Source organism: Liolophura sinensis, chromosome 6 (assembly GCF_032854445.1).
Source record: "Liolophura sinensis isolate JHLJ2023 chromosome 6, CUHK_Ljap_v2, whole genome shotgun sequence".
In the NCBI taxonomy this organism is placed as follows: domain Eukaryota; kingdom Metazoa; phylum Mollusca; class Polyplacophora; order Chitonida; family Chitonidae; genus Liolophura; species Liolophura sinensis.
Genome location: NC_088300.1, coordinates 76,813,059 through 76,833,263, shown reverse-complemented (window position 1 = coordinate 76,833,263; position 20,205 = coordinate 76,813,059). Strand labels below are relative to the sequence as shown.

Here is a 20,205-nt window from a genome sequence, read left to right as displayed (position 1 = left end):
AAGAATTACCGTGGGCAGCGCCCTGAGGATACCAACGACCATCTGTAGGTTGCCGACAGGAAGCCAGCATCATTTGGACTTGAACCCGCAGCGATCACATTGGTGAGTGTCGTCTGAGTACATTGATGACTATAATATATATTTACATTTCTTTCATTTGAGAATTTCGCAGTTATTTTATTTATTTGATTGGTGCTTTACGCCGCACTATTTCACTTATACGACGGCGGTCAGCATTATTGTGGGAGGAGACCGGACAGAGCCCGGAGGAAACCCACGACCATCCGTAGGATGCTGAGGGACCATCCGACTTACGGCCGGAGAGGAAGCCAGCATGAGCTGGACTTGAACTCACAGCGACAGCATTGGTGAGAGAATGGGTCATTACGTTGTGCTAACCAAAGTATATAGAGCTACAACAGTTCGACCAATAATACTTCAGACATCAAATTCTTTCGAAAATGTGTTTTCATTTCTGATCACATGCCTTTCTCCTGATCTCCGGTATTGTGTAATTCTGTACTAGACAGTGACAGTAAATCAAGACCAAGGCTGAGGTTTGCTGAGCTTTATTTAGATATAAAATGGACAAGTTTACAGATAACCAAAATAAACATCCAACATAAACAACTGCAACAAATGCATAGCACTGAATCGCCAGTGAGTGTAGGATTGTCAGAAGATTCTTCTCGAAGATATAAAAAAATTGTCATTCTACAAAAATACCCATGTGGTAAAATCATCTGGAAAACAGTAGGATCCACGTCCATACGAGTTATGTGGTAACCAGTCATCTCACGAAAAAACTTTCTCTAATAAGGAAAATATGATTTTATATGTCCTCCATTTCCATTCACCATATTTTCATGTCATGAGGGGAGTGAGTAATTTGTTCCAAAAAGTAATAACTCACTTTCTTATTTTCTCGAAAAATTAGGAGCAACATTAAAACATTCTTTAACAAATGAAAAACAAAATAGCGAATTGGTTAGTAGTATTATCTGAATTAGGCCATTCACTGACGCCTTTAAACTATTCTACAGTTCTACCCCATACCTCAACAGAACACATTTGATCAAGAAAAGACAATGAAAAAATCGTACGATACAATGACCTATATTGGTTTCATATAAATCATTTGAGGTTAACAATTTTATTGAAAGTACTCAAATGTCGCTTTCACCACGGGCATACATTTGTCAAGCTTTGCACTATGGATATAAAAGATGAATTTGAGACTGTTTGCGTTATGGGGGTGGGGAGGGAGTTTATTCCATCTTCTTCAGCTCGGCTGCTCCAGGGAAATACCAGTAAGTGCCTTTGACGTTTGTAGATAACCTCATGACGTCATCACAGTGGGGGTCACCGCCAGCCCCAACCATCCGGTCCAGCATAAACTCAAAGTTAGCAGGGGAAGCTGCGTAGCCAATGAAGAACAGACCACACTCGCCGCTCAGGTTTCCAAACGGCATAGACTGACGGACGATCTGCACAGGCTTGGGCTGCTGAAAACCTGCTCCTGTAGAAGAAGAAGAAAATACTGCAATCACGGTGTAGTTCACACATATTTCATAGCTCATACAACACCAATTACAGCATAGCTATCACACATTCTATGGCTCATACAATAGCAATTACTGCGAAAGCTTACACACATTCTGTGGCTCATACAACACCAATTACTGTGTAGCTTACACACATTCTGTACCTCACAGAACACCAATTACTGCGTAGCTTACACACATTCTGTACCTCACAGAACATCAATTACTGTGTAGATTACACACATTCTGTGCCTCACAGAACATCAATTGGCCTTAACCCGGAGTTGAACTGTATGTGTACGTATGCTTATAAGGTTTTATGTCGTGCTTAACAATTTTTCAGTAAAACAACAAAAAGTTTAAAGGTGTATGTACAGGGCGAGTCCATGTCGCCACAGTGCTGCCACCACTGAAGCATCATGCTAAAGACACCAGATATGACACCCCTCCTGCCAACTCGTGCTGTTTCCTTGCTCTAACCTCTCAGTGCTAAGCACTAAGTGAGGCAGTACCAAGCGAGGCAGCAACAAGTACCATTTTTAAAGTCTTTGGTATGATCCGATTCGGTTGATCCCAGGTTTCCCAACTTCAAGTCCACACTAGCATACAAACATTTTATATTACAAATTCAACCTTACACAGAGACTCCTTAAATCGTTGTAAAGGGATCATTACACCTTAGTCAAAGATTAAACCTACTCAAGGACTCTTTAAACTTCAATCAAGATCCATTAACCATCACAACTTTTAGTCAAGTGCTCATTAAACCTTAACCTTACCTCCAGTCATCCTGGCCACATGCGAGCTAATGGATTTGCGGCTATGCTCAATGCTGTCTGCACGAGAGCGTCCCAGCCAACCTTCCAGGGTTTTATCTGCGGTGCGAAAAGAAAACTTGGTTAGGGGAGATAACCCTGAAAAGGTCAATTTCTACAAGCAGGAATCTCAGTGCAGAAAATATTGTTCATCATAACAAATCATAAAAAAAAATTAAGAACTGAAGTTGATTAGTGTTTCTGTACAACTGTAACACTGGAACATTGTAATGTATACAAATAAAGATACACCAATGACAATGCAGCGAGAGTTATCTTTCTTTCATTTCAATTTTCCTCAGTAATTATGCAAATAATAACTAGAAATGGAAATGCATTCAGTACCTTAGGAAGAGTTGTATGGACAAAATCTGTATACATGGAAAAGCATTATTATGCAAAGACTTAATTGGGGGTAATAAATAATTAAAAGATTGCCGCAATACTTAATTATGCACAAGTGCAGACGACAGGCAAAATGTATTGTAAGTTTTACCAAAATCAGCACTGTAGTTTGAGAGGAGATGCATGGATAAAATCAATCAGACAGACGGACAGACAGACAGACAGACAGGGTGATTCCTGTACGCCTGCACCTAACTTCATTGAGGGTGGTATAAGAAGGGAGACAAAATAATGCACACATTTTGAAACAATGCATTTCAGATGTTTGAGTTGATAACTTTATTTAGATTAATAAGCATAATTTTCTGCAATGTTGGCTTTCTCCACATATCAGTATGATCATGAGTTTTCAAATTTACAATTTTAGCTTTCTCAACACATGGGTAGTCTTACATTATTTTACAACTCTTACCTTTTTCAGAGTTAATCACATCCATATTGTGGATCCATTTTTGAGTAATCTGCAAATATAATTATGTTGTTGATCAGATCTTCATTGTATTTTTTTCCAAATCAAAAATGTAGAAATAAAAGTAGAAAAATTGGTTTCACATCACTGTCATTCCATCATGGAACTGTCTGACAGCGCATTTATTTCAGTAATAAAAAAAAAAGCAACAACAAACATGGAATTTCTGCTGATGCTAAAGTCAACCTCTTAATCTGCATACACTGCCAATGATTGCAGGAGGTAAGTTCATGGTTTCTTTAAGCAATCATGTACATGCTCCTTGTTACTAGAACCAGATGTTCCAGGTGACAGGAATCAAAACTGAACTTACAGGTCTAGGTAATCAACAGATATGTTCTTTATTTCATGTATCAGCCACACCAGTCCCAGTACAAGTTCCAGTACAAGTTCCAGTACAAGTTCCAGTACAAGACAATTACCACATAGCTGCCTCCTGTCTCTTTCTCGACTGCCACAGCCTGTCGATCTTCATCTGCTGCAGGATTTTCTGTACCTGTTCAAATATTAATGTTAAATGTCATTTCTGATGAACACAAATCTTTGACAATTACTACGGTACAAGAAAATTGCATCATACATGGACATTATGCAGATTACTACATAGTATAGAGTCAATTGTACATTAGTCGACCATCAGTACGTCATATAAACATCACATACAGGTAGACAGTAGTTGTACGCAAACATTCATGTACTGCCACAGCTTCGTAAAATAAACCAAACTAGCAAGTGTTTTTTCACAGACATACATAAAGTACCATACAAACACATACAAATCCATGTAAATTTTTCATTTTGAAGCAAATTCAATTTTGAATTATATCCTGCTTTCAGGAATGCAGGCATATGAAGGTAGGTGTAAAAAAGTTAACTACAGGCATATGAAGGGAGGTGTAAAAAAGTTAACTACAGGCATATGGAGGTAGGTGTAAAAAAGTCAACTACAGGTACATAAAGATAGGTATAAAAAAGTATATAGTTAACTATCGCAGTTTTTAATGTATTGGCATGAATGGAACTCTTCACATGTACATGTAGCATTATGGTCATGTGTTTGAGGTAACTCCTCATTAATGTATGTATCCTAAAGGTCACATGATTTGGTGTGACAGTGACAAGTCATGTGTCAGTTATACTACATACCATCAATAAATCCAGACAGATCCCGCCCATTCCGGTAAACAAAGCTGTAAATATCTTCATGTGAAGCAACAGCATCCTTGGGTATATTTTTGAGGATGACCTGAGCCAGTTCAAACAGTTTGCTTACTTGGTTGGACTTAGCATGGATGAAAATGTCTCCACCTGGTCAGGATGAAAAAAATCAATAGCCAATTAAAAAAAGTCGGCAGCATTAACTGGATGATGTGAGACGAGGAAGTCAGTGTGACAGGCCTACACAAGTATACATGCTTCTTACTACCTACCAGAGCTGGGCATCTCCCCTAGTGCTCCCTTGCGGTGGGGGTAGTTGTAATTCTGACGAGTTTTCCTACCTGTAACCTGGTAAACAGATGTTGTTCATGGCATGACATGTGACAGGCTCAAGTGATAAAGACTGATCATAAATTTATTCATTTGATTTATTTCACTTATTCGATGGCGGCCAGAATTATGGTGGGAGGATATCTGGCAGAGCTCAGGGTGAAACGCACAACCTTCCACACGTTGTGATCACACATATAAATCCAGTCAGTCAAAACTGACCAATCAAAACATGAAATTTTGCATTTGAATGTGAAATGATGTAGTGAAGGATAACATGCATGGACAATTGTTTCTGCTGTCTTCTCCGAAAGAACAAGTAAAACAAAACCCATCAAAAAATGAAAACTTGAGCAGAATGGGTCATGAGAACCTACTATACTTGCATCGTTTCCGCTTAGATCTCACCACCGTCGCTGATAAAACTTCATTTACTGCATTTAAATCAGCCCCCATGTCCACAAGTGAAGTCCTGAAAACAGGTGTGTCATTGCTAAATTTTATTTGAAATACCTGGGAAAAGAAGTTGGGTCCAAAGCCAACACCAGCCCAGATTTCATCCTCATCATCCCTGGAGGCTGGATCCGATACCTGGTCAACATACTTCTGTAATTTGGCCACACATTTGGCAACTTCTTTTGCATTGGCTGTTGGTTTGACATGAATCCACAGATACAAAGCATGGTCTTTCCCCTGAGAAAACACCTGAAAAACAACACAGGACATTTAGCATAGAAAACATTAGTAGCAAAAGACGGCAAATAAACAGGCAAAGTTTTCAAGCATTATCAATGTTTGTACGGACAACAAAGAGGACTGTCTTATGATTTACTAACATTTAATAACCTGTCCTAGGTCACAATAAAGCCTGATTTTTCTAGATCTGTACAGATCTTTACAAACATTTATTATTCATTTTTTATTAAGTCTCAAAGGTTTGCTATTTTTACAGAGACACAGGTGAAAATGGATATTCCTGGAAACTGTATTACTTATAGTCAAAATAAAACCAGAAAACAAACAAAAACAATGAAGAAAAATCAGGCTTAAACAAAGATGAATTTTTTTAGATGGATGAGTCAACAGTGAAGAAAACAAACAATTCTAGCAGGGCAATGTTTATACTAACCGATGGTTGGCTTTCAGGTAATGCTGCAGCAGACACTGACTGGACAACGGGGCCTAAGGCACTTTCTATCACACCATTCACATGATTACCGTAATACTTTTTTGTCATGTAGATGCCTGCACCTGCAGCAAGAGCGCCCAGCAGTATGGGGCGTGCAACTCTGTATGGTCCACTGGAGGCCTTGGATCCAAACTGCCTGGTAACACCTGAAAAGGTAAAGAGCATGGCAACTTAAAAGACTACATATACACTTTATTACTGTGCATTATGTACATACTGCTATGCCCCTTGTCAAATAAAAATTTGTAGATAAACACTGGAAGGTGATGGACAGAACATGGCTCAAACTGTAGATACTACATACAACACTTCAATGAGAAGAGATGCTGATTTCTCTGAGAAATATTACATGTAAATCATGAAAAAGATAGATGCATTTATCAGTAAAATTCAAACCTTAATTATCTGCAGATTGTTGTGGGTTTCCCTCCCAAAATAAAACCCCAATAAAATAAAATAAAATAAAGAAATACATCAAACCATTATTAATATGTAAGAATTTGGTACTGGTTCATGTCGTATCTAGTTTTACTGTCTGATCTTTACATCCGTATAAATCCCTGGCCTCACACATAGCAGCTCACACATATCTGTATCACACACTGAAATGATGCACTGTTAACTCTACTCTTCCCCCTTGAAGTTTGATCAAGTTGTTTCATAAGATAGCAATATTAAAATCACTTTTAAATCATCAGTGTAAAGTATTAAACTATGCATTTGAGTATGACTACGTCATTGAAGAAGGGTGTCTCTGGATCCTAATCTAAGTCTGTTGTATTAATCCCAGTCTAAGCATAGTGTTTGTTGGGGAGAAGTAAAATAGCCCCTTTGGTTGCTGTTTGAAAAAAGAAACAATCTCCATTTTTCACACACAAGGTCCACCTACACATATCATGTTTTGAGATATTAGGGGACTGTTCTCTTATTTGGACAAGTCTTTTTAGGTTAAATATGAAGATTTCAAGTGTCCTTACCTGACCAATGGATTTTAGTCTATGTAATTTTTACCTAATAGGTCTTCCATTTTCATTGCGATTCACCTTTCACTTGCTGAACTTTAGAAATTTGCATACATATCTTATATGATGACCGTCAGTTTCTGGACAGTGGAATCCAGACCAGATGTGTAAATCACAAACATGTAGCATGTCAAATCAGCTATGTGCGAGGTATGGTATGTCAAGTTCAGTTATCATGGTTATAAAACACACATACAAAGCCATTCAGGCTTGTTTGTTCTATGTACATGTACTATTTAGGGTCTGTGATTTAGACTTGACCCTGCCGTTCAACAGGGTCACTGTACCGTGACTGGTCAATCATACAATGACCTGCTTTTTCACATATTCAATCCTTCTGATTTTCCATAATAACAATGATGATCATTTCCTTAGAGTCATATCTTCCAGGCTTTCCACAACCTGAAAATTGGGGAGTCCCAACAGAAGTATTGGTATCAATATGGTTAGCTTGTTTTTGCCTGTACTATCCCGAACACTCAACACTGTGACATGGAGCCTGATTGGTTCAACAGTAAAGTTAACTTAATTAATCAGTTTATAGCAGCAGTCTGTTTCCATGGGAGACATAAAAGTGATACAAATGGGAAAATGATGTGGGCAGAACATCCTCAAAACCTCTTGGTTTTAGAGAGCTATTGGGCACTTCTCTTCATTAGCCTTTAAAAGGAAAATTAAATCCTAGGGCATACATGTACTTTGAATGTTCGAGTGATTTTTTGAAGTTCATAAATCATCACTCTCCAAAATTACGCAGTCCGAGAAGAACAGTTTTGGACTGAGACTGAAATTCACCTCCCTCACCTTGTAGGTCATAAGTTTTAAATTTGGTTTGGTGACATAAGTATTGCCGGACAGACATGACACATTTATGGCCATGAACAATGCATAATAAACGCACCCTATCACAAGGACACCCTGTGTTCAGGTTGGGTTTTTCCACAAGTGTCCAAATTAGAGGACATTTGTGTGGTGGCATCACGAATCATGATGCTTACCCACCCAGTCAAGCTGACAGCATAGACACCATGCCGGGATATCAGTCATGATGCTTACCCACCCAGCCATGTTGATAGCATACAGACACCATGCCGGGTTATCGATCATGCTTGCCCACTCTGACACGCTGACATCATAGAGACACCATGCTGGGATATCAATCATGATGATTTTGTTATTTCAAAGCTTTAACCCAGAGTTGTAGGATTATGTGTGAATACTTCCAGTGTGTTTATATTGTGTCATAAGATAGACTCAACCAGCAGTCCTTACCATGAATTGATATAACTTAATCTTGTGTATAAAAATAGCTTAGTCACTCTTTCTGCTATGAAAATACAATTCATCATTCAGTATTTAAGTATTCAGTATATATACTCTTAGGAGGCATTTTACAGCTTTCTATAAGGGTCCGAGTCTCAGGCTGCACCGGCGGGTCCGCCAGACTCTCTCTCGTTATAATATTAACAACTGCTTTTCTCTCATCATTTCCAATGGCATGTCGAAAAAGGGAGGCAACTACAACATGGCATTAAAGTCTCTTCTAGTTGCCGGTAGTTAAAATGGGTACCATAGCCATTGTTTTACTCAAACCCGCATGTAGACTTTAACAAAGGCCACTCATCGCCTATATCGCTATAAACTGAAGGAAAATTTCTTCTCAGGCAACCTTACTACCTGTCCACCAAGAACAATTACATAATTCACAAAGCTGCACGACCAAGGTGACAACACACCTAGCACATCACCATATATTAAACCTTAATCTTCAAATGTATTACAATTTCGCAATGTACATACACCACATAAACCCGCAATTTGTGATAGAAAATCTTACACTGTCACCCAAGGGCCATACGTACAAATAGTATCACTGACAGGCCGAGATAGAGCAGCAAGCATGGCGGTTTGGGCCCGGTAACGGAACTAGCTGTTCGGCAGGGAAGGTTTGGATTCAAACATAATTTTGCGCAACTGTCTTACCATTAGCTTGTCTCGCGAACCTTCTCAATGTTGTACGCAGAGGTGCAGCCATTTTTCACAGACAATAGCGGAAGAAAGTGTAGCAAGATGTCACCGTTCCCGTCGTCACTCGACCTCACCCAGGCTTCTGGCTAATTAGGTCAACTCCAACTTCGTACAGCCTCCGTCACATGACCAGACTGATCACGTGACAGGTCCTCGCTATTACGCGACAAGCTTCACGATGCGTCTTTTAGCTTCGGCTTACCTGTACTATCAACACTAAATATCGTGGGTGGGAGGCTTTACTCTAATTCGTTGCCTCGTTTCTTTCCTTTTTTTTTTTCCACCGACTTGCAGGTATCCACCTTTTTGGCGAATGTTTGTTCAAACAGGATCTATCTTTCGTGTGTTCTAGGCTCCTCCTCCAAACACACTGCGATAATCTCTGGGTCACGTTGACCGTTTAAGCATGGATCCAGGAATTAAGTAACTGCCCAGTGTCGTCGACCTTCAGAGTTCACTATAAAAGGAGAACCATCTTTCCGTTATGCCAGTCCCACAGCCGTCCACGTCAAATATATCCACAATGATACGCATAATCTGTCTGTAGCAAGATTTATTCCGAGTTTAGTGAAAACAGTGTACAGAACAATAACCAGCTATCAACTTTAAAAGCAAGTTCCTCAATGTTTACACAGAATTCTGGAAATCACTCGGTCTCCACACTCCACCACCCAGACATGTGAATGAAAGCAGCTTTACTTTAGCACTGATAGCACTTATTTAACAGCAGAAGACGACGTTAGATAGCAAGGTCACATTTTCATCCGTCAACTTTTGTTAACACCATAGAAGAATAGCACTGTACAAATGCTTTTACACATAATATACAAATCTTCATAATTCAAATTTTATACATCTAAAAAATACAATGAAGTGATAAAACACAAGGTTTCAACTGTATTTATGGTTTATATTTCATTGAAATCCAACACCCTAACCTTAAGTTTAATTCTTTACCACTTTATTCAGTTTATTCTCAAATACAGGTTTCAAGGATGGGACCTGTTGTTAAAGGAGGGCACCAAATAGGTACAAAAATATCACTTGGTTTCAGAATCTAAACAATTTAAGTGCACAATTGACAAAGCAAAAAATATCAGAATCAGGTTAAATTAAAGGACAGGTGGTAACAGCATAAAACTTTTTTAAATATCATTTATCTCACAAAGCCTTCTGCTCACATTTAACTGTCTCGAACAAGTATAAGCACTATTAATGTTGAATGATCATTACAGTCGATTTATCCTATGATGATGTCATGAATTTACATAGAAATCTGCTGCTTCAGATATTCATTTACTCACACTGAAGTAGTGTATTTTGGTATGTCTCATGATGTGTTACCTCACCGATGCTTGAAGACGGCAGGTTTTCTTTTGACTCAAAAATGACATCATTTATATCATAATTTTACACTGCCTTAGCACAAAAGCTAGGAAGTAGATCTGTACACTCCCACAAGGGCCGGTCTTAGAGTCCTCTGATGTAGGCGATATCCAATCTTCTGAATGTTTGCTACAGTTCCAGTCTCTTTATCGGGTGTGGGCACTTCGAAAAGGGCTTCATGGAAGTGTGGGTCAAACTTATCCCCTTCCTTGGGGACAATCTGTACAAGTCCATGGCGGCCAAACACCTGCTGTAACTGAGCCTCTGTCATCTTCAGGCCCTCAAACAGATTCATTAGGTGGGGATGTTTTTTGTTCAGTTCTTCCTGTGGCACGCTCTCTGTGGCCCTCCCTAGCACGTCAGCCACTTCTAACAGATCCTTACAGAACCCCTGGATCCCGAACACCTTGGCCTCCTCTACCTGCTTCCGCAATCTCTGTCGTACATTTTCCGTCTCCGCCAGGGACCTCATGTATTTATCCTGGAGAAAAAAAAATGGGTCTTAGATTAACACACTTTCTGATTTACTGACTTTTTTGATCATTGTGTGATACCATACTTAAGACTGTGTCACTTAACAAAGCAGTTGTTAGGTTAATGAATAACTGACACACAGCATAGATAGGGGAAAAGCCTTGAATCTTTGCCAGTTACGTTGGCTAGGCTCTAGGTGCAATGCCACAGCAGTGAAAGTGGGTTTTTAAACCTGTGACCTCACTGGCTTTTCACCTTTTATTATCATCCAATGCACCACAAACTAAGACAGTACCATATCTTTTTGTAATTTTTTTAAATCTGCGAAATTTGTGTTATGTTTTGTGCTGCAGTCACTGCACTATCTGCTTTGATGGTAGTTCCCTTTAAAAAGCTTCAATTTTACACAATGGGGTATCAGTTTTACTGGTATCCATCAGACAGCATTTCAGATATACCAATGACCTACAGATGAGCAAATAACTGAATAACGACAATGACCAAACTTCTGGGTCTAAGAGGATGGATTTGATGCTTGTTTATGAAGTTTTCAGCAGCATTGCCAATTCTGACTGCCGCAGTGGTATAAGTGAAATATTGTCGAGTATGGTGTCAAACAGAAACCAAATAAAATACTGACTACACAAATAAAATTATCCAGATGAGGATTCTTCTCATCTACTTCGGTGATAAGTTTTCTGATATTACAGCTCCCACATGCACACCACTGTCAAGATTTCCTGCTTGCTTTTTGATCCATCCAAACTGATCTTTCAATAGGTAAATTTACTAACATGTAAACAGATGGTAGTGTGCGTTATATTGGTTGAGATCCTGAGTGATATTCTGACTGACTACTGTAAACTTTACTGTAGTTGACAAGTAAGAATAGGTTTTGTCATGCCAACTGCCACATGATACCGGTAGATTTTTGTCAGGGACAAGAGGGATATATTATTTTTGAAAAGGGATTTTGCAGGGAAATTTGGGGGGGCTAAGGTAATTGCACACTGAGAAGGGCAGCATCAGGCTTGCTTGCTACAAAATCCTTCTGTGTTGTGCTATGAGTCAATGCCTTCATGAGCGCCAAATCATCTCAAATCTTGAAGAAACTAACAATCTTTACTAATCAGTTCTCACAACATATAGGAAATAAACCTTTTCCTGGGAAAAACGGACATTGTATAGCTTTGGATCATTTTCCACTACTGAACTAAATGGCGAAGCTCTGTCAGGTGGTAAAGGTTGGTCGTGTATGTATTGGTTGAAATTACAGAGTGTTAGCGTAAAACGTGCATTAAATCGAGCTTACTGCAACTCTACTGATTGTGAGTTTCCTATTCTTCTGATTACAATTTGATGATCTCAATGTAATAATACCTCGTCTAACTATGAACAACTAAGAAATCTGGAAATCACGAGCAGAAAGGATGACTGCTGATGTAAATGTTTCTACAAACATTTTTTCATTTTGTTATTCATGATTTTTTTTTTCATATAAGAATGAAATGCATTCGAATTCTGTTCAGTGTTAGAATTCAACTGGCATCAAGGAATCATACTTCTACTTTTCAACATTTATCCTTTTCTAACATTTCAATTAAATCATATTTAATTCTCCTCAAAGGCAAAGGCTGGGAAAGGCAGTTTGATAGTCTGTCATCTATTTGGTGACTTACTTCACATCTTTATCTCAGCATTACCTGAACAATGGGTGGATATAGGGCTGGATTTGGGGAGGGGGAAGGAAATGATTGAGAGGTAACTAGTTAGAAAAAAAAATTTGATTACCTTTAATTCCTTCAGCTCCATCTCAAGTTTGGTGACTTGTTCCTTCAGAACAGAGTCTGAAGTTCCTTCCGTAGCAGATTGGGAAACTGCTGGATTCTCCTTACTGCTTGCTTCGTTACGGTTTTCTTTACTGTTGGTTTCTGTAACTGTTGTCAAAAATCTCAGCCTTGCACTTCTGAAATATAAAAAGAAATGCCTGGATTTTGAATTTTTAATATGAGTGATGATAAACAGTTGTCCAAATTTCCACCAATGAATTTTCAGAACTGATCTTGAAATGGGGATAAGGAGGTGACAGTCAGATACTTTAAATATCTTGATTTATTTATTTATTTGATTGTTGTTGTACACCGTACTCAAAAATATTTCACTTATACAACGGTGGCAAGCATTATGGTAGGAGGAAACTGGGCAGAGCCTGGGGAAAACCCACGGCCATCCACAGGTTGCTGGAAAACCTTCTTGGAATATACGAAAAATCCTTGAAATTCCCTGTTCTAAATTGGAATGGAAATGAAACCACGTGACCTGATGGTGTCTCATGCGATGGTAGCAACAGAAATGCAAACACTGACCACCTGTTTGCTACAAAAAGACATATGCAAATATTTTGATTCGCAGTGCAGCACGAGGATTTTCATGCAGTTTCTTACTGTTACTGTCATCTGCAATTAAAATGACAGCAGAAAAGTTCACTGATCATGATCTGTGCATAATATAGGTGTAATCTACATTTATTTCACCATTAAGGAATGTTCAAACAGTTTATTCCGGGACCTTTGTACCCTGGCTGCTCAGTCAAGTCACTTCTGTTGACCATTATCATTATTTATATTGGTACTAATATTCAGCCATCAACATTACATACAGAGGAATTTGTATGCATGCTTTTTTGTCTGAAAGAGAAATAAAGCGGAAAAAAGTTAAGAGGACAATATTCTCTTTGTAAAGATAAATTCCTGGTTAAAACAAAATATTTTCAGTTGGCTGATAACCCAATTTTGTAGGTCAAACTTGCAGTGTCACCTCATAAACTGGTTACCGTACGACAATGAGGTAATATGACCCTTTGTCAAGCCAGAACTATGATAAAACAATGTGCAAATTGAAAGCTATTTTGACTGCTTTATCTCCCCTATTTGCCCAGCCATATTTTGTCACATGACTATCCACATTGGTGTAGGTTAAACAGCTCAAATGCTTATGTTAATCATCGTGTGATACACGAAAGTTAACTTGAGCGATATTTTCAGTCAAAACATCTGGATGTAATAACAGTCATGTGGCAGTGTACAATGGATCTGTAAGCAGTTATTCTTAACAAGAACAAAACCACTATTACCAGGCATAGCAAAATCATCTGCACTATAAGACGAGTTGGCATTTCAGGAATCTCTTGAGTTCACGCAGGTTGTGATTTTACAGCACCTACTAATGGCACTGCTGGGCTGACAGACCTGGCTATGCGAGGATGTGTTTTTAGTTTACCAAGTACCGTAAAATCTTGCCTTTTACTTGCGTTAGTTTGTGACAGCCCCCACCTTGTCTCGTCAATATCTGCGTGAACTTGATCGACTCATAAATTGTCAACTCTGTTTATTAAAGGGGATAATGGTATGCCATGACAGCTCTACAGGATCTCCAAACATCATATCGTAGGAGCTGTATAAAGTTACAGGTTCAAAGAACAGGACACCTTTGGTGAGCACTGGCAGTCACCTTCATCAGTCTGTTCTAAGTTCATGTATATGGAAACTGAGAAAAGTATACATTCAAGCATGGTGACTGGAATTGGAATTTGTCAAACATCGGCCAGTTTTAGGCTGTACTCCTTACAGCAAATGCGTGGTCTCTACCTTTCACTTTGTATCACTGCCACCACCAGACAAGCTTTACCTTTGGAGCTTGTGAGATGCACATAGGCTTGCTTAGGCTTAGCCTCATCACTTTTGTCCTCCCACAGAACAATTTAATCAGCATTCAACAATGAAATTGTTTTAGGTTTTGGTTAGAATCATGTTGTACATACTTGAAATAAAGAGAATGAATGTGTATAAAATATTCTTAGAGACAAACGTTGAGGTGGATTCTGTGTGTTTCTGGCATTTCTTCCTGCCTCATCACCATTACCTCAATGACCTCGGCGATGTTCAAGATTTCTGTACAAAAAATATTAGTGGTGGCACAGAGATTTAAAGCGAAAAGTACAGAGAGACGTGCGCTGTAAAGGAGTATCGTTTTCGGCTAGTGTGGATTTGCCAGGGATTACACAGTATAGGCCTATATCACAACACGCATATTTATATACTGTTACAATTCCGTTTCAGACGTTCGGTTAACCGTTCAGTCTTTAGTAGTTAGGCCACTCTAGCTCTCTGGAGTTACGTTTCTACATAAACATAGCCCTACAGAGCTAAGACCACCCATGTTCATGATGTTGTAGTTGTCAATGTCAAATTCATGACATCCACATCCCTGATTTCAGGTCCTGGCGCACTGACTGAAGTTATCTTAGAAACTGTTTTTGTGTGCAAGTACTAGATACTTACGTCTGCAGTGGAATGATTTGCCTGAAGGTCAAAGAGCGGGTTAAATTGTATATATTTCGAGCTGTCCGAACGCACATGCTGTTCACCGTCGCCATGTTGAATCGAAAGTACTCAACTACAGATCAACACCATTAAGGCCCTTGTCAGGCACTCAGTGTAATCTTTTGGACATATGTAGTCATTCACAAACATTGCAGAATCTTGCGACCCACAAAACATGGGGGAAGGGAATTAGTGCCCAGTCTCATTCTTCGGAATATATATAATTCCATTTTTTTGTGGCTAATTTTAGTGAAAGTGAATATTTGCACATAAAACCGAAAAGTAAGTAACTATATATAAATGATGGGAGTAGGCTACTACATGATTTCTGCAAAGCACTGATCTGCAAATATAGGCCTATAGATCAGAATCTTTCATAGGTGTGGTTGACTATGACTACCCTTTGCACCCCCCCCCCCCCCCGCCCTTTGCCACGTTAAGTGAGCTGCCAATTAGGTAATATAGAGCCTATATAATTGCTGTCTAAGTATGTGTTTTGATCATTAATTGCGTTCTGAAAGTGTCGAGGTGTTGACACATCTATCAGCTGAGGACAGCGTAACACGGGGGAAAGTTTCACTCTCACTAACATACATGCCTACCGGTACATTAATTTAAATATGCGTATAACGGCATATGTATGCATGTGTGTCGGCTACAGTAGCTTGATTATAGCCACTGTATAATACTAACGTGGGCACAAGTACGCCACTCTGGAATTTTAATAGTTCTTTTATTTATCTGAGCTTCAGGAACTCAGATAATTAAACGTACAGAACTATATACACTCGGTTCCAGAGGCTCCCGATGTCTACACAAACGCGAGGTGCGATGTACGTAGTCTACTGTGCTAGAACTGCATAGTTTCTGTAATACTGGTAATGGTTATACGCAATAACATGTTGTGTTTACTAAAATGCTGGCATTCCACCCGTCCAAGTAGACGCACTGTTTCACAACAAGATCAGATTTCGATATCATTTCGTACTACACTGTCACAGATGAAATACATTTGGGTGGAGCAGATTACACTGTAGACAATCCATTTTATTTTCATCAGCCGGTAGCACGGCTATCTGGACTTGAGTTATCTCCCATGTTGGCATTATGCGTGATGTGTGATGATGAAAGACTGTCATGCAACAGTGTTGAAGTATTTCATGTGATGGCGAATGTTAAATTTACCTACCAAGAGTGTCCAGCTGTGAATCATTCCCATAACCCATAGCATTTTGTTGTTGACTGATAGGACAAAGTGTGAGAGCTAGGGGTATAGGCCTGATTATCGGTGGTTCTATATAGCCTGAGGCCCTCCGGTTTCCACGATCAATACAACTGACCGCGGTTGTGTAAGAGAACTATTTTTGGTAGCAGTGTTTAACACTTATCAAAAATCAATCAATCAATCAGTTGATCAACGGAATGTTCAGATGACATCACGGGATATTTTGCTACTTAAATAAAATCCATATATTATTGAATATTTGAAGTAACCATTTTCAAATTGTCTGTTTTGCACAATTTACTCATAACCCGCATTTCATGGTTTGGGCTGCATGTTTCTAAAGCTTCAATAAACCAGCACATTGATCCTGCGCCATAACGTATACATCTTGCAAAAATTCAAGGATTCATTATTGCTTAAAATGCACCATAATACGTTCATGGTGGAGTCTTTTTACTTGGAGCGCAGTTCAACATAGGGCCTACCCCGATCAACAGAACTTCACCGGTAGGAATGAAAGATCCTTCCTTTAATAAATAAGATAAAACGAACCCGTCTTTGTTCTGCAGAGGACGTCGCGGAAGCCTTCTTCCCAAATCTGCTACTTTTTGTCGGACCGTTCTTAATGTCGTACAAACAAAAACTTCGCTCGCTCATCGGTATATATAGGCTACTTACATAATGGCCTAGCATCTTTTCGTTAGGAACCACAAAGATCCCATGGATATACACATATCGACCGCTGATTAACCTTAAGTTAGCAACGATTTAGGGATGTGCTATCATTGTTCGTGGGACCTTGATGACAGTAAGCGGTGGACAACGCCCGTGTGGGCCGTTCGAGGGAACTTGAGGACATTAAGCGATGGACAACGCCCGTGTGGCTGTGCGCGGGACCTTGATGACAGTAAGCGGTGGACAACGCCCGTGTGGCTGTGCGCGCAGTCTAATCTTGGCCAAACAACTTGTGTTCCACCAATATGGTGCACGTGCATAGACGTACCTGTACGTCACACTTGGGAAAGTTCAGCCTTCCACCAATATGGTGAGCGTGCATAGACGTAGCTCTACGTAATACTTGGGAAAGTTCAGCCTTCCACCAATATGGTGAGCGTGCATAGACGTACCTGTACGTCACACTTGGTAACGTTCAGTCTTCCACCAATATGGTATGCGTGCATAGACGTACCTGTACGTCACACTTGGGAACGTTCCGTCTTCCACCAATATGGTGTAGATGCATAGACGTACCCGTGCGTCACACTTGGGAACGTTCAGCCTTCCACCAATATGGTGTGCGTGCATAGACGTACCCGTACGTCACACTTGGGAACGTTCAGTCTTCCACCAATATGGTATACGTGCATAGACGTACCCGTACGTCACACTTGGGAACGTTCAGTCTTCCACCAATATGGTGTGCGTGCATAGACGTACCCGTACGTCACACTTGGGAACGTTCAGTCTTCCACCAATATGGTATACGTGCATAGACGTAGCTCTACGTAATACTTGGGAAAGTTCAGCATTCCGCCAATATGGTGAGCGTGCATAGACGTACCTGTACGTCACAATTGGGAACGTTCAGTCTTCAATCAATATGTTGTAGATGCATAGATGTACCCGTACGTCACACTTGGGAACGTTCAGCCTTCCACCAATATGGTATACGTGCATAGGCGTAGCTCTACATAATACTTGGGAAAGTTCAGCATTCCGCCAATATGGTGAGCGTGCATAGACGTACCTGTACGTCACACTTGGGAAAGTTCAGCCTTCCACCAATATGGTATACGTGCATAGACGTAGCTCTACGTAATACTTGGGAAAGTTCAGCATTCCACCAATATGGTATGCGTGCATAGACGTACCTGTACGTCACACTTGGGAACGTTCAGTCTTCCACCAATATGGTGTAGATGCATAGACGTACCCGTACGTCACACTTGGGAACGTTCAGCCTTCCACCAATATGGTATACGTGCATAGACGTAGCACTACGTAATACTTGGGAAAGTTCAGCATTCCGCCAATATGGTGAGCGTGCATAGACGTACCTGTACGTCACACTTGGGAAAGTCCTGCCTTCCACCAATATGGTATACGTGCATAGACGTAGCTCTACGTAATACTTGGGAAAGTTCAGCATTCCGCCAATACGGTGAGCGTGCATAGACGTACCTGTACGTCACACTTGGGAAAGTCCTGCCTTCCACCAATATGGTATGCGTGCATAGACGTACCTGTACGTCACACTTGGGAACGTTCAGTCTTCCATCAGTATGTTGTAGATGTATAGACGTTCCTGTACGTCACACTTGGCAACGTTCTGTCTTCCATCAATATGTTGTAGATGCATAGATGTACCCGTACGTCACACTTAAGAACGTTAGGTCTTCCAACAATATGTAACTAAGCAAAGGTCGGCGGGGAGTTTCTGGGTGGAATGCAATGGATAAATCACCGACCATTGACAATTTTCTTACAGCTGACGTGCCGATATGCACACCATAATGGTGCAATCTATCTCCTATGAACTCTGGGGGAACGCAGAAGTCCGTGACTTGGGCTGAATCCGCGTACCCAGAGCTCGTGTTTCCTACGATTACTTTAGCCAAGCCTCTTTTCCACTCGGTTGCCACCTTTGTCCTTGTTTTTGTCCTCATCATTAAGACGTATCTATTTCCCACATCAGAGGCAGTCCCAACCATTCCTATGAGGTATCGTGCTATATGTACATTATAACGATCTAAGAGCAGTTATGCGTCCAATATATCAGGTATGATTATTAGGAAAGTATTTTTGCTGTAACAGTGAGAAAGCCCAACCACATCGAACGTGATAGGGCTTATTGATTACATATAGATTTGAGACAGAGCATACATGGTTTTAATGTCTGAAATTTCGCAAAGAATTTCTAAAATACTTTCCAGATTCGGTACATGCAATGTTTTGCTTCAAACAGTCGTTGGCAAACAATTTTCAGTTCATCAAAAGTATGATACTGTACATAATATTGTGGTATAAAAGTAAGACTTTTATGATGTGGAGAAATGAAAAAATAAAAAAACAATTGATCCTTCTCAGCTTTCTACATTTTTGTATTCCGACTGCAATATCCAACATCTTGTTCTTATCAAGGAATTTCCTTGTAAGAGCAAGACACTCGAAAGGACGCTTTAAGGAAAGGAGAACATATGACTTATCCACTTAGAATTAAATACCTCTTTGCGGTTTACGTGTGGTATACGAATGTCGGACTTGACGCTTAACTTCAACATATTCACTTGAAACAGGTTGTATGTAGCGTAAACATATTAATCATTTCAAACATACTGAAATAGAACGTTAACTTATTCTTGTTTATGACTCAAATATATATGAGATATATTTATCTATATATTTTACTTAAACCCGTTGACACACGACTAAAAAATATGAGTGTGTTTATCTACATATTCCCCTAAAGCACGCCGCCATATTCACGTTACAGCAATGGTCTACATATTCCCCTAAAGGACGCCGCCATATTCACGTTACGGCAAAGGTCCACATATTCCCCTAATGGACGCCGACATATTCACGTTACGTCAAAGGTCCACATATTTCCCTAAAGGACGCTGCCATATTTACCTTGCGACAAAAGGTCTACATATTCCTTTAAAGGACGCTGCCATATTCACGTTACGACAAAGGTCTACATATTCTTCTAAAAGACGCTGTCATATTCACTTTACGGCAAAAGTCTACATATTCCCCTCTAGGACGCTGGAATATT

General features: G+C 39.8%; 2 protein-coding genes across 2 annotated transcripts; both read right to left on the bottom strand.

Moving 5' to 3' along the window:
- Positions 1-553: 553 nt before the first annotated feature.
- On the bottom strand, positions 554-9,060 carry LOC135468179 (dye-decolorizing peroxidase YfeX-like). Its single transcript, XM_064746269.1, has 9 exons — positions 8,916-9,060; positions 5,851-6,056; positions 5,235-5,426; positions 4,664-4,739; positions 4,380-4,541; positions 3,656-3,729; positions 3,177-3,225; positions 2,324-2,419; positions 554-1,519 (listed from the first exon to the last, which is right to left on the bottom strand). The coding sequence occupies exons 1-9, from the start codon at positions 8,965-8,967 to the stop codon at positions 1,269-1,271; spliced, it is 1,158 nt and encodes a 385-aa protein (XP_064602339.1). The 5' UTR covers positions 8,968-9,060; the 3' UTR covers positions 554-1,268.
- Positions 9,061-9,502: 442 nt separating this feature from the next.
- Positions 9,503-15,250, bottom strand: LOC135468621 (grpE protein homolog 1, mitochondrial-like). The gene is made up of 3 exons (XM_064746970.1): positions 15,161-15,250; positions 12,612-12,786; positions 9,503-10,827 (listed from the first exon to the last, which is right to left on the bottom strand). Exons 1-3 carry the CDS (start codon positions 15,235-15,237, stop codon positions 10,393-10,395), a joined length of 687 nt encoding a protein of 228 aa, XP_064603040.1. The 5' UTR covers positions 15,238-15,250; the 3' UTR covers positions 9,503-10,392.
- Between the last annotated feature and the right edge of the window lie 4,955 nt (positions 15,251-20,205).

What these genes read in the sequence shown, in the direction of transcription:
- LOC135468179 (XM_064746269.1), bottom strand. Translation starts at nt 8,967, where the DNA reads ATGGCTGCACCTCTGCGTACAACATTGAGAAGGTTCGCGAGACAAGCT. An exon ending in AGACAGGAGGCAGCTATGTG is followed by an intron (nt 3,226 to 3,655) that starts GTAATTGTCTTG and finishes TTATATTTGCAG; the next exon opens with ATTACTCAAAAATGGATCCA. An exon ending in TGTGATTAACTCTGAAAAAG is followed by an intron (nt 2,420 to 3,176) that starts GTAAGAGTTGTA and finishes TTCGCACCGCAG; the next exon opens with ATAAAACCCTGGAAGGTTGG.
- LOC135468621 (XM_064746970.1), bottom strand. Translation starts at nt 15,237, where the DNA reads ATGTGCGTTCGGACAGCTCGAAATATATACAATTTAACCCGCTCTTTG. An exon ending in CAAATCATTCCACTGCAGAC is followed by an intron (nt 12,787 to 15,160) that starts GTAAGTATCTAG and finishes TTTATATTTCAG; the next exon opens with AAGTGCAAGGCTGAGATTTT. An exon ending in TGGAGCTGAAGGAATTAAAG is followed by an intron (nt 10,828 to 12,611) that starts GTAATCAAATTT and finishes TTTTTTCTCCAG; the next exon opens with GATAAATACATGAGGTCCCT.